The following is a 13,812-nucleotide window of genomic DNA, read 5'->3' as shown; positions in this document are numbered from 1 at the left end:
CTGACACACCCCCCCCCACCACTTGACTTCTTTAAAAAAAGTAAGTGTGGCCCTTGTGCATATCAGCTGTATGGATAATTCCCATCTCCCTTTAATATCCTATTGTTATTTGTATTGTGCATGTACTGCTGCACTTGCTCTCACAACAGCCACTGTTCCCATTTCACATATGAAAGCAGAATGCTTGAGGCTGTGTGGCAGCGGAGGACTTCTGTTTACTTTTAACAGCTGGGCAATCCAGCAAGCATAAAGATTAAGCAACAGGTAGAGTTTGGTCTATTGCGTCTCTGAACAACACGGTTTGTGAAAGACGAGGGAGCTGCCGGGAAGTAATAAAACCTGTTTATCGGCGTCCCCCTGCTCAGTTCCCACACATCTCTTTCGGAGCGAGCGTTTCTTCATCACTTTAAGGGAAATGTAACAGTTTGCTCCGCCTTCAGAGGCTGAAAGCTTCCTAGCGAGATCATTAAGGAGGGTCGTGTGAAGGCGGTACTGCGCTGCCCATCGGAGCAGAGAACGGGGATCTTGAAATCATGGTGCGAGAAGGAGGGAAAGAGGCTGTTTGAATGAGTAACCAGTCCAAGAACCTGCAGGCAGGCAGCCCTTGGAGCTTACTCCCAAGGGAGCATGCATAGGATTACAGTTTGTCCTTTACAGGCAGCTCTGCAAAAGGCAGAGCGGCAGCTTGGAAGGTTAACACATTTATTGCGGCACAAGCTTCCGCACCCCTAATCTCACCTGCCGCGACAAATCTGCTGCACGCCCGGTGCTCGCTTTCTCTTTAAAGGGAGCGGACAGGAGAGCGACAGAGAGACGCGCCGGTCGGCTCGGGCCTCTTAAAGGGCGCCCTGTCTCTTTAAGGAGGAGAGAAGTTAAAGCAGCCGCCGAGCCCTTGCCGTTTCCGGCAACACAGGCCCTCGGTACGTAGCGTCCCTTTTTTGGCACCGGGAGGTAGTAGCCGCGGCGCCGCCTCGTGGAGTGGGTGGGTGGGAGGGAGGGAGAGGGTCCACCCTGCGGCCTGGCCCAAAGGGAGGCTTCACACGTTAGGGGGAAAGAGAGAGACCCGTGTCTGCGCGGGTGGAACACCACCCCCTTGCCGGCTCCCTGGCGCGCAGTCCCCACGCTCGAATGATGCAGCCGGGGGCTTATTCATTGCGCCCAAATAGGACCGCAGGGAAGGGAAGCGATGGCTGCTGCCCCTCTCTTCCCGCCATAAGAGGCATCTCTTAATGCAGATGGGTCCCTCTTTCGTGTCCTTTAACCGCCTTAGCAGTGCCAAGGGTGGGTTTTCTCCCTCGCAGCCACCTTTATGGCGTTAAATATGGAAGCGGCGGTGATTTGCATGGAACTGGGAAGTGATTTGGGGCTGACATACAGTATGGATAGTTAACGAGCGCAAGGTTACATCAAGGCTTGTCTCTTGCTACGTCTTCAGTCTCCATGTAATAAAAACGTATTTGCTTGGAAGTTAGCTTCATGGGTTCCCCAAAGCACTTCTGGGTTGGGGTTTTTTTTTTGGGGGGGGGGGCTATTAGGCACTGGGTAGTTTTTTCCTTCCCTGCTGGAAGACTGCAGTGGCCAGTATACCTGCCTGCCTGCTTTCCCATACCTTGACCACTACAGATTTCCAGTAGGATATTCCGTCATCAACCTTAGGACTTGAAAGATAAAGCAGCACGAAACTGCTTCTGAGGAAGTGCCCCTAGATTTGTGTATGTGGTGTAAGAAGCAGCAAGAGCACCAGGAAAGATACTGGGGGGCTAGTGCTACTGGAAAGGTACCTCTGGGGCTGTGACCACATAGTAAGACAGCCATCCAGGGCAACCGTCACTGTATGGATCTGGCAACTTTTCACCATACCACAGTAAATCACTGAAGAGAATCATTGGCAGTGGTGCAGATTTGTAGGGCATTTGACATGCTCACAGATACAGTGCAGCCTTCATCCTGTGTGTTTGTGACTTTTTGTTGCCTTGCACAAGGCAAAGATGACTAATATATTATTAAAAAAGAACATAAGGAATCACATTTGGATTTCTAGCAGACATCAGGTTGCTTTTTTGTTTGTGTGATTCAGGCCTTAGACTTTTGAGTTTGCTTTTTGTAATCTAGTTTATTATATTAATTGCCAGAAAGGTAGTTGCACCCAGGTTAGTTGGCTTGTATGTTTCTATTTAAAAAGCTGTACTAAGGAGGGATTGCTTTCCTTTTCCCCTGTTATAGTCTGCCTGAGCCGTTTATTTGTGATCCTTGGATGAAGGGTGGTATAGAAATTTAGTAAATAATAATAATTCTGCCAGTTATATCCGTATTTATATCATTCTCCTTATTGCTTGTAGTAATCTGGATGAAGTGGACTAATCTTGTTGGGAGTCTATCTGAAGGTTTCTTCAGATTTCGAGGATGTTTCATAGATTCCAGAGCTCTGTGTTTCAGTTTTGTCAGTATGTGAATAATAGAGTTCCATTTTTAATTTGAAACTGTATTTAATCTGCTTCATGTTTTCCAGCTATTTTTCACTTCTGAGCACTTCGTTGGGACATTGGTGCATGAATGGCAACTGTGGATGACCTAAAGTTTCATGGTAACTTATAAAATTACACTTAAAGTCTCTAAATTATTCTGCAGTATGTGCACGGGGCCATTGCATTAATACCACTTATATAATTAAACCATGTTTCATAATGCACAGTCTTGCGAGCTCAACATTACTGCTGATTGTTTTAAAAGCAGCGTTTATCAGTTATGGAACTGAGCTCAGTCGTCTCTACATAATGGGAATATTATGGGAAAAGTGATGGAGCATTTTGCACATGAAGAGAGCATTAAGTAATCGCTTAAAGTTCTGCCAATTTGCTAGGTGCTTATTCTAATTAGGACTGAAAGCCCAGTTACAGTTCCTACAGTTAGGTAGTATGCCACTGGTTCAAATGTATAGAAAGCCGACAGTTACAGCAGACAAGTAGGAGGAGTGACTCCTTTTGGAGCTTGCCATTGGTGAAAATTGCAGTAGACGTGAATTGTTTCTGTTCTGGCAGTCTACTGCTGTTCTAATTACTTAAAATGTGTGGGGGTTTATACCATTAGTATTAATTTGTCTCCTGCACCTATTGATTTATGTTTCTGTGCTGCTCCCCTTTCAATATGCACTAGTTCAAATAGCCTTTCTGTCTAGTGAACTCAACCCTAGGGTGTAGATTCAGGTCTGCCATCAGCTAGTGTGCAAGAGGTAGACCAGCAGCACATCTTACTCGGGGGGAAAAAATCTTTTTAACTGGGCGCCAACACAAGCTTTGCAACATAATGATGGGAGAGCCCTACTAATTTCATACAGTTGCATGCCCTGACAGTTAGCAATGTGAAAATCTAAACTTTATTGGAATGATTTGTTTTTCAGAATTTGATGATGCAGCCAATTTGTTGGCAGCAAATCCGGATGCTGTCACAATAAGCATTGATGAACCAGCTGAGAAACCAAAAACAAAGCACGGACATCTGCAAGATTCTGGGAGAGAGGAGGATGATGAGCTATTGGGGACAGATGATTCTGATAAGACTGAGGTTAGAGGACAGTGTAAAGATGTTTTCTGACAGACTGATTTTCCTCCTCAAGCTTTTAATTAGTACAACAGCTATTTTAAATAAATTGAATATGTTGTGTGTAAATGGCAGCAGAAGCCACTTGGGGGAGTCATCTGTGAGAAGGGAAAACATAGGCTAGTCCTTGGCCAGGCTGCTCTGTAGCAAAAAGATTGTATTCCTGAGAAGTTTAATACCCCAGACAGGGTGTTCGATGGGTAGGCACAGTATTGGAAGATAGCTCATGGGGTGTAGGTTGGAATGGGGATAGGAGAGCTTTCTTGTTATCATTATTCACTTGCTGTTTTCTCTGTTAGCCCTGAACTGGTTTGTGAAAGTGCTCTCGTACTTGTTACAATTTCAGGTGGTAAGCACTACATGAATGGTTTGGGGCACTTGTATATGTAAGCAGATATCGAATAAAAATAATTAACTTCAGAATATTCCCTGTGAAAACTGTTCTACATGGCTTGTTGGTACCCTTCTATTGAAATGCATTCTATTGAATTTCTTTCTTTCTAGCCACTGGAAGATTTGTTCAGTGGCAATACTTTCCCCGCTTTGACCAGAGGTGTGTGAATCCTCTGTAGTGCTGTGTGTGGCTTTCCCGCAGGACTGCAAATTGGAAGAGATTATATACAGCACATATAACAGGCAGTGATGAAATAGATAATTCCTGAGTGGAGTGGCTAGATTTGACTGAAGGACATAGGGTTGGTACCAGGTTGTCTGAACTTGTGGCCAGTGGCCTGACAATACCGCACACACTGTTTCAGAAAGATGGGCTTGGCGAATTAGCAGGGTGGTAACAATAATATATTTGGCATACATTTTGCTGAAAATTCTTCTAAGTTGAAATGTCTTTTCCCACTTTGCTCAAATATATTTGCAATTCCTATGAGTTAAAAAGACCTGCCTGTTAAAATGACACGCTAATACTGAATTAGCAATCTTTTTCTCTTCTTCTAAAATTTCAGTTGCTTGCCGGACAGAAGAAAAGTGCCCCATTCTGGACATTTGAGTATTACCAAACGTTTTTTGATGTCGATACATACCAGGTTTGCAATCTGCAGTAATGTCTCTATTTAGGCACCATGCACAAGTGATCTTCAGCTTGCTTTTTTGTGCATAACAGTTTGGCAGAGCTGGTAGTAGATACTATCTGCAGCTGTTCAGAGTTCATCATGTTTCCATATTCATAGGTCTCCAAACGAAAAAAGGACAAATGAGTCATTCTTTTTGAAAATGTATCTGGCCTGTTGCCTCTCCCTGCCACTTGAAATTGTCAATACCAATCAATGCATGTATGATTACTTTTGTAGCACTATTATAATCTTTACCAGCAGAGTTTGCTGTGCACTTCAGTCTCTGGAGTTCTGTCCACAAATGCAACCTGTTATTCAAAGTACCGCATGCTTGCACCCTTTACTAGTGTGTGCTGAGTCATCAAATTTCAATGGCAGCTTAACTGTGGGTGTTAACTGTGGAAATAATAGGATGAGTGTTATGCAGCAATATAGCAATATAAGAAGTAGGTGGGGCAGAGGGATAAGCAAACCATTCTTACAACTGAAGCAAGAAGAAAATACAGAGGGGATATCCAGACAACTGTGCCATTTCAAACACTCAAAGCAATTATCTAGTTCAGATGTCACAATAATTTAATTAAATAATTTAATAAAAATCATTTATCTTCAGTCAAATGTTTTGTATTACTTTTATTAGGTCCTCGACAGAATCAAAGGTTCTGTTTTTCCAGTACCAGGGAAAAACTTTGTAAGACTGTATATTCGAAGTAATCCAGATCTTTATGGTACGTGCAAATGCTAAAATTGTCATGAAATAACTTACTTTTCCCCCCAACACTGGGTCAGTCAGTCAGAATAAATGATCTTTTGCTTTTGTTTCCATTAAGGTCCCTTTTGGATATGTGCCACGTTAGTCTTTGCCATTGCTATCAGTGGCAACCTTTCAAAATTTTTCATCCATCTGGGCAAACCCGATTTCCATTATGTGCCTGAATTCCGAAAAGGTGTGTGTTAAAAGCTGCATTCCAAATACATTCGAATTCCTGGTGGTTCACTGTTCTAGCTAAGGTAACAGAAGAAGAAATTTAAGATAGTTAGCCACCATATAAAAGGTTTTGTTCCGAAGTACATGGCAGTTCAAGATGCTAAGTTCCCCACCAAACTAGAAGCAAGGAAGAGGCTGTAGATATGGTGTGTATAATATTGCCTGACCTAGACTGAGAACTTAGGCAAGTGAAGACAGGAATGGCTTAGGGAGCAGCCAGACAGATCTGGGTGACAATAGGAGAAAGCATGTATCAGATAATTGCTCTTAGTTATGTATGGGTGTTGTGTTATAGAGGATCCGTAATTTTGGCAGCCTAATTCAGTGTTCCATTCCTCTTTCTGAGTGACAGAGATAACAGAGGCATATTTTAAGGTGTGTCAATATGCAGCCCAGGGCAGCCTGTGAGACCTGATTTCAAAAGGTTAACTGCTGCTAGATTATTATAATAATTATATTATATATTATATTATTATTATAATAATTATCAATTAATCAGTTGTCAGTCAAACACAGAGTAATGCAGCCAACTGTTATGTAGTTTTAATTTACATCCTTTGAGGTCAGTATTTCTATGATGTGATAGCCTTGATTATTTTGCTGTGATTCTGAATGCTGAAATAAATCTCTTTACAGTGTCCATAGCTGCTACAGCCATCTATGCATATGCTTGGCTAGTTCCTCTAGCTCTCTGGGGATTTCTTATGTGGAGAAACAGTAAAGTTGTGAACATAGTATCCTACTCATTTCTTGAGATTGTCTGCGTTTATGGCTATTCACTTTTCATTTATATTCCAACAGCGGTAAGTTCAATATAAAGAATTCCTGAGTATATGAAGAGTCTTGAGGAAGTGCTGAATAAATTGTTTTGATTTTTTTTATAATATAAACAGATCAATACAGATTGTTGACATTTTATATGGGAAGTTTAGATGAGAAATCCATTCATGGCCTGCTTAATTCACCTTGGAAATACTGGACAAATTTCACTGAGATTTGCCCTAAACTGCAGAAATGTGCATAATTTAATCTGAAGGGATGCTTCTTGCTGTTCCCTCCAGCTGTTATGTGCATGGATCCATGCACTATGCTGTTTCAAGTGGCTACACTGAGGAATACTTCTCTGTAGGGCTGCTGCTTGAACATGGGTGCCATCTGAGATGCTGTTGGAATCTTTTGACAGATCCTTTTTTTTGAGACCCCCTTAGTTGACAAATGAAACAAAAAAATTGTGTATCGAATATCATCAGTATCTTAACTTGTTGAAGGAAGGAAGGGATTGATGGTGGATTTTGGATAGTAGCGATGCAGAGTATTTTCCTGGAAATAGCCATTGCCTACTGTTCACTACGGGATGCGGGTGGCACTGTGGGTTAAACCACAGAGCCTAGGACTTGCCGATCAGGTCGGTGGTTCGAATCCCTGCGAAGGGGTGAACTCCCGTTGCTTGGTCCCTGTTCCTGCCAACCTAGCAGTTCGAAAGCACGTCAAAGTGCAAGTAGATAAATAGGTACCGCTCCGGCAGGAAGGTAAACGGCGTTTCCGTGCGCTGCTCTGGTTCTCCAAAAGCGGTTTAGTCATGCTGGCCACATGACCCGGAAGCTGTACGCCGGCTCCCTCGGCCAATAAAGCTTGATGAGCACTGCAACCCCAAAGTCGGTCATGACTGGACCTAATGGTCAGGGGTCCCTTTAACTTTACCTTACTGTTCACTACATATGCATCATTGTGTACTGTATTGTGGGCCACAGTTCTAGATTATGTCTTGAAGAGCAGCCAATTTATAACTTTACTCAGTATTGAGTTCAAGACATTGGTTATATATAGAAACCGTTTGTGGGTGCTCTTACTAATTTTCTCAATAAAATCCAGGAAATTCTGTTTCTGTAAGATTTTATCTGATTCAAACCAGCAAAAACTAGAACTGCATTTCCTTTCTTTTTCTTTACAGATATTGTGGATTATTCCGCAGAAAGCTCTCAGATGGGTTTTGGTGGTATTTGCTTTGTGCCTTTCAGGATCTGTCTTAGTGATGACATTTTGGCCTGCTGTTAGAGATGACAACCGAAGGATTGCAGTGGCTACAATTGTGACTGTGGTGCTTCTCAATGCCTTGCTTGCTGTTGGTTGCTTGGTATGACAGTTGTTTCCTAACTTTTCAATAGTTTTTTCTTAGGTCAGTTTTCATGAACAGTTAAAAGCTTCACCTATGGAGATCTTTATTCATGGAGAAAATATGCAATCCTCACAAATAAATGTGGTTGTACTTACTGTAAATAACTCTAGAAATGGGTAGCATTTTAAAAATAGGATTTCTGTCATGTCTACAAATGGCTATCAGTGACTGGCTTAAAAGCTGTTTAAGTGGCTAAGTGTTCCTATATTGGAGCAGGATATAAAACCAGTATGTTGAACATGCTTAAATCCCATGCCTTGAGCACTTACTTGCTTGTGTAAACCGTTTTGGCTTTTTTTCATATAATTAATTGATGCTGTAATCTGTTTTTGTTTCATTTGTTCACTAAATCAATATAGTCGGTATTGCAGTCATCTTTTAAAACCCAGTGGTAAAGCTAATGGTTGTATTACATCTTCCCTGCCCACATAAGCAATATAAATGTTAAAAGTAGAGTATAAAGGTTAACCTGTGATATTCATAATATACTACTGTCCCTTCTTCTCACCTTCTCCAATAACGTAGGCATACTTTTTTGATGCCCCTGAACTGGATGTTGTTATGCCAACTACTGCACTTCCACAAAATGTAACAATAAGAGCAATAAAGGGACAGTAACAAAGGTAAGCATTTCAAAAGTTACACCCTATGTTGGTGGTTTTGCTATAACTCGCTTCAATTTAAGCAGTGATGCTTATTGGGTTGAATTCTATGTTAAGTGTGCTTGGGTTCTCAGGTGGGTCTTCTAATTACAGTGGTGCCCCGCAAGACGAAGGCCTCGCAAGACGAAAAACCCGCTAGACGAAAGGGTTTTCCGTTTTGGAGGCGCTTCGCAAAACGAATTTCCCTATGGGCTTGCTTCGCAAGAAGAAAGCCCATAGGGAAATCTCCGGGGACCTCTTTTAAATGCTAGCGGTGGGGAGCAAAGCCTTTCCCCCCCCTCCGGCCTTCAGAAGAGGTCCAGGAAGGCCGGCAGGGGCCGAAAGGCTTTGCTCCCCACCGCCAGCATTTTAAAAGCAGTCCGGGATAGCAGGGAAGCGCTTCCCGCTATCCCGGATGGCTTTTGAAGGCAGGCAGGGGGGAGCAAAGACTTTTGCCCCCCGCCCGCCTTCAGAAGAGGTCCTGCGTTTCTCCGCTCTCCTGGGAAGGCAGGCAGGGGGGACAAAGACTTTTGCCCCCCGCCCGCCTTCAGAAGAGGTCCAGGACCTCTTCTGAAGGCCGGTGGGGGGCGAAAGTCTTTGTCCCCCCTGCCTGCCTTCCCGGGGGCTTTTAAATCGCCCCGGGACAGCGGATAATTCCTCCACTGTCCCGGGGCGATTTTAAAATGCTGGCGGGCAGCAGCGCTGCCGCCCGCCAGCATTTTAAGATCACCCCAGACAGCGGAGAAGTCCTCCACTGTCCCGGGGTTTTTAAAATGCTGGTGGGCGGCAGCGAAGGTTTCGCTGCCGCCCGCCAGCATTTTAAGACCGCCCCGGGACAGCGGAGAAGTCTCCGCTGTCCCGGGAAGGCAGGGGGGGGAGCAAAGACTTTCGCCCCCCACCGGCCTTCAGAAGAGGTCGGGGGACAGACTGTCCCTGGACCTGGTCTGAAGGCGGTTTCCATAGGAACGCATTAATTGATTTTTAATGCATTCCTATGGGAAACCGTGCTTCGCAAGACGAAAAACTGACAAGACGAAAAGACTTGCGGAACGAATTAATTTCGTCTTGCGAGGCACCACTGTACATCCTTGCTTGCTGTGCTTGTGCCACAGCAGCTGTGATGACACACTGCAGAAGGCAAGTGTGGCACTGCTGGACAAATTAAGCAGCCTTTTAATTCCCTTCGCCATCGTGAATGAATTTCAGCAACTCACCTATGTATGGAAAACTCAATATATAAGCCTGGAGACACCAGTAGGATAGAGGCAGAATGCCCCTAGTAGCCCTGAACCTTAAAAATCAATTTTGCTCACAACTGCATAGTATCTTGTGATGATTCTTGGTCACAGTAAAGTGTGAGAAAATGCTGTAAACCCACTTATCACTCCCCACCCTCCCATTTAGACAAAGTACATATGACAGTTCTCTCCATGATAGCATACCGAGGCAATCATGTTTAATTAGCTAACAGGCTTGCTTCAGTGCTTATCTGTATCCTTCTGGGTGCATTTCATGGATATGATCATTTTTTGTTACCGGATGAGTATTTCTACAGATTAGAATTAGAACTGGAATACATGAGGGCCCGCATCCAAAATCTGAATATGTTCTATTAAAATAAAAATGGACCTTTGCAATGTATCTGGTACAATTAAAACTGCAACAAAACTAAGAAGTGCTTCAGAACAAGGACAAATGCAAGTTTACAGGTTTTTCTCTTCTTTCTAAGTTTTTTATTCTGGACAAATTGTGTAGAAAGTAGCAAAGATGCTCTAGAACTTGATGCCTTCAGCATTCTGCATTTTAGATTCATAATACTATCTTGCTTGTCTTTCCCTCCTCAGATATATATTTCTTCATCTGTGGGATATTGCTTTATTGGGGCTTTCCCATATTGAAAAAAAAGAAAACCCAAAAGATCTGAAAAGAAGCATCAGCGAAAGCCAAAAGTTCTTAATGACACATCAGCAGAACCATCTAAATTCATAGTACCTCACCCTTGAATGATCAACTAGTAATGGACTTAGCTGAAATTCTGCTCTGTTGAAGCAAAAGATTTAAAAAAGGTTTCAGTTCAGTGGAATCAATTTCACCTGGAGATTTGAATCCTAAAAATTTCAGCGGTAGATTTAAACCCTAATAATTTATTATTTTTTTAACTTCTGTATAATTCTTGTTTTGTCATCAAATAAAAATGACTCAAAATGCCACCATTTCTAAATATTTCTTCCCAAAAGCCTGTATATTTTGCTGTATTTATAATACATCATCAGCATCCACAGGATTTTTGGGGGAGGATGGGATCATATGCATACATACATAGTTATAGCTGACTAAGTTTTGCTCAGAAAAGACCAATTTAAATTAGTGGACCCAAGTTAGTCATGTTCATTCATTTCAGAACGTCTACTCTAAGTGGGACTAGCACTGGATACAAACCATAATATTTTTATGACTTTGTGGATCCCAGCCCTCTATAATCCCTGGACCCAGCAGGTGTTAGATTTAATCAAGGCTTGTGTGTTAAGCTGAGTGCTAGATACTTCTGATTCCTGGATGCAGCAAGTGTCAAAAGCTAATTAAGCAGTCCTGGGCAATGGGCCATTAAGAGGACCAGGGATCAAAGTGCTTGTTGTGCTAGATTGGTAAAAGGCGGGCCTTCCCTCCTTCAACAGATAAAGCCAGTTTAGAGAAGAGGAGTTAGGAAAGCTGTAAGCTGGAGAGACAGCGAGGTGGGTGGGAGAGCAATGTTTGATGTCTGTCTGAATCCAAGGCTGTGACTATGAGAGAAGACCCTTTTGGGGGTTCTGCTGTGAGCCCCTCCATCGTAGGCTCAGGTTGTATATATGTGTAAATAAACCATATATCATAAAGACACCAGTCTCTGCTGTGTCTCATTTCCAAAAGGAAACATGGACCCCGGGCAAGCGCATGGAACCCTTGGGATCTTGCACCGCTCAGAGATTGGGGTGGCATGCAACTATATATACCAGGGTCAGCCCACCCATGAGACCAGGTGAAGCAACCACTACAGTGGTGCCTCGCAAGACAAAATTAATTCGTTCCGCAAGTTTGTTCGCCTTGCGATTTTTTCGTCTTGCGAAGCACGGACTTTGGAAAAGCTTCAAAAATCACCAGTCTTCAAAAACCTCAAAAAAGGCTATGAGTTGCTTCTCAAAGTGAATGCACAGTTTTAAGAAAAAGGAAACAAACTTGCAAGACAAAGGAAACAAACTTGCAAGACGTTTTCGTCTTGCGAAGCAAGCCCATAGGGAAATCTGTCTTGCGAAGAAACTCAAAAAACGAAAAACCCTTTCATTTTGCAAGATTTTCGTCTTACGAGGCATTCGTCTTGCGAGGTACCACTGTATTTGTTGACTGCAAGTCAACCTAGCAGTTCGAAAGCACATCAAAAGTGCAAGTAGATAAATAAGTACCGCTCTGGCGGGAAGGTAAACGGCGTTTCTGTGCACTGCTCTGGTTCGCCAGAAGCGGCTTAGTCATGCTGGCCACATGACTACGCCAGCTCCCTCGGCCAATAAAGCGAGATGAGCGTCGCAACCCCAGAGTTGTCCACAACTGGACCTAATGGTCAGAGGTCCCTTTACCTTTAAGGGTGACAGAACCAGCACAAGAAGGTCGCAGACTGGGCTCGTATTAAACAAGAAATTGGACATTCACTGCTAATACTATAGCCTTATCTTTGCCATATCAGAACTAGTGGGGAAGTTAATGGGGGAGTTATAGTGAAAGAAATCATCATCATCATCATCACCATCATTTTATTATTTATACCCTGCCCATCTGGCTGGGTTTCCAGCACAAATAAAAACGCCAAACATTAAAAACTTCCTGATACTGGGCTGCTTCAGATGTCTTTGAAAAGTTGTGTAGCGTCATTTGCTCTGCCTCCATCCATTGACCCCCCCCCCCCAATTTAATGGGTTGACTCCATGAGCCAAAGGCGTTAAATTTCTGCAATAGGATTTTCAGGCTAGTCCATGACATCTCCATACTTGTTCCTTTTTGCACCGGCCTCTGTCTCCTTCTGGGGGTCCACATGGGGCACTTTCTCTTTGGCTACATCTGGGACACTGGGTTGTTTGCTCTCCAGAAAGATCCATAAGTCAGAACACTTCTGTGTCTCCCATCGAGTCACTGTATAGCTTGCAACTGAACCTGCAACAAAGGAGAGCAGGATGTTCCACTGGAGCGGGTAGTGAATCTTCCGGATGATTTTTTGAAGAGCAAAAGCCATCCCGGAGACTGTAATAAATGTCCCCATGCCCTTCATGAATGCATAAGACTGGCAGGCAGTATATTCTTGTAGCCCCGGGTGCTTGGCTGCCACCGCTTCGTCCACACGAGACAACCCCACGTTCACCATCTCAGCTGCAGACTCCAAGCTGCACACTCCCTCCTCCACCTGTGCCTTGGACCCCTCAGATCCTCTGAGGTGCTAAAATGAGAAATAAAGAGTTCAGAGAGAAGACCATTAGCAATCACATATTTTTCAAAAGCTTATTTTCATCTGCATGGTTCACTCAAAGATTTATTGCTAATCAGTAGACATGGGAAACTAAGAAGTTCCAATAAACCTTAATTGTTTTTCCATCCATCTGGCAGTAGACTTGCTCTGCTATCATATTATGTGTGCTGAAACCAAACTGCATTCCTCCTGCTGGGAGTAAACCTTGAGGAATAATCTCTGTCCACTGCCTTGCGGGACAAATCAGGAGCAGAGTGCCTAAGATGGTTGGACGGTGCCTTGTAGACCTCCTTCTGTCAACTCCTGCAGCCACCCTGGTGTCAAATGTACTGTTTTGCTTTCCTTTGGACCACATCAGCGAGGCCCGAAAGGGATTGTGTTTTCTGAGCAGCCCAGGACCTCCATAAACGCTCCTCAGACTTGCACCCTGGGAAGGTCACTTTGGTGCTGCTATTGTCTTCACCACCGGAGGAGCACTCCATTGTCTCTCGAGACGAAGGAAAGCGAGGCCGAGGTGGGGGGTCTGGTCATTTAGGCAGCCCAGCACCTCCATGCACACTGCCCAGGCTTGCGCTTTTCCATTGTCTCGAGAGAGGGACGGATGCCAACAATATTATATAATGGATATTTTAAAATACTATATTGTATATATTAAATATTTAATGATTTTTTTATTAAAAAACACACAAAACATATTTTAAAATATATCGGAAATCTGCACAAAGAAAACAGAGGCACATCTCACTTACTTCCTCCCCCTTTTCTACCGGGACTCCGTAAGAAAGTAAACTTCCGCTTAGAGAACGGTTGACTGAAGCGCCAAACCGACGACGGACGCGCTAAATTAACGTCAC

General features: G+C 43.4%; 2 protein-coding genes across 5 annotated transcripts; one reads left to right on the top strand and one right to left on the bottom strand.

The window, feature by feature from the left end:
• Positions 1 to 156: 156 nt before the first annotated feature.
• On the top strand, positions 157 to 11,346 carry YIPF1 (Yip1 domain family member 1). Of its 3 annotated transcripts, none has more exons than XM_083742685.1 (10): positions 157 to 920; positions 2,510 to 2,584; positions 3,398 to 3,561; positions 4,557 to 4,637; positions 5,305 to 5,392; positions 5,495 to 5,611; positions 6,289 to 6,455; positions 7,604 to 7,786; positions 8,354 to 8,451; positions 10,314 to 11,346. In XM_083742685.1, the coding sequence occupies exons 2-9, from the start codon at positions 2,554 to 2,556 to the stop codon at positions 8,444 to 8,446; spliced, it is 924 nt and encodes a 307-aa protein (XP_083598811.1). In that variant the 5' UTR covers positions 157 to 920; positions 2,510 to 2,553; the 3' UTR covers positions 8,447 to 8,451; positions 10,314 to 11,346. The 3 variants fall into 3 exon arrangements, with proteins under 3 accessions (XP_083598811.1, XP_083598812.1, XP_083598813.1); XM_083742686.1 differs by having other exon boundaries at positions 304 to 536; XM_083742687.1 differs by lacking the exon at positions 157 to 920 and adding an exon at positions 998 to 1,281.
• Positions 11,347 to 12,234: 888 nt separating this feature from the next.
• TMEM141 (transmembrane protein 141) lies at positions 12,235 to 13,793 on the bottom strand. 2 transcript variants are annotated; one of them, XM_083742710.1, is made up of 2 exons: positions 13,708 to 13,793; positions 12,235 to 12,928 (listed from the first exon to the last, which is right to left on the bottom strand). In XM_083742710.1, exon 2 carries the CDS (start codon positions 12,854 to 12,856, stop codon positions 12,464 to 12,466), a length of 393 nt encoding a protein of 130 aa, XP_083598836.1. In that variant the 5' UTR covers positions 12,857 to 12,928; positions 13,708 to 13,793; the 3' UTR covers positions 12,235 to 12,463. The 2 variants fall into 2 exon arrangements, with proteins under 2 accessions (XP_083598836.1, XP_083598835.1); XM_083742709.1 differs by lacking the exon at positions 13,708 to 13,793 and adding an exon at positions 13,358 to 13,489.
• Positions 13,794 to 13,812: the final 19 nt, after the last annotated feature.

Source organism: Podarcis gaigeae (genome assembly GCF_964106915.1).
Source record: "Podarcis gaigeae genome assembly, chromosome: 6".
Lineage (NCBI taxonomy): Eukaryota > Metazoa > Chordata > Lepidosauria > Squamata > Lacertidae > Podarcis > Podarcis gaigeae.
The sequence above is the reverse complement of the archived record's forward strand: the minus strand, read 5'-3'. Positions and strand labels throughout refer to the sequence as shown.

Coding starts and splice junctions, on each gene's coding strand:
- YIPF1 (XM_083742685.1), top strand. CDS start 2,554: ATGGCAACTGTGGATGACCTAAAGTTTCATG. Junction 3,562..4,556: donor ATGATTCTGATAAGACTGAG/GTTAGAGGACAG, acceptor CTAAAATTTCAG/TTGCTTGCCGGACAGAAGAA. Junction 4,638..5,304: donor TTGATGTCGATACATACCAG/GTTTGCAATCTG, acceptor TACTTTTATTAG/GTCCTCGACAGAATCAAAGG.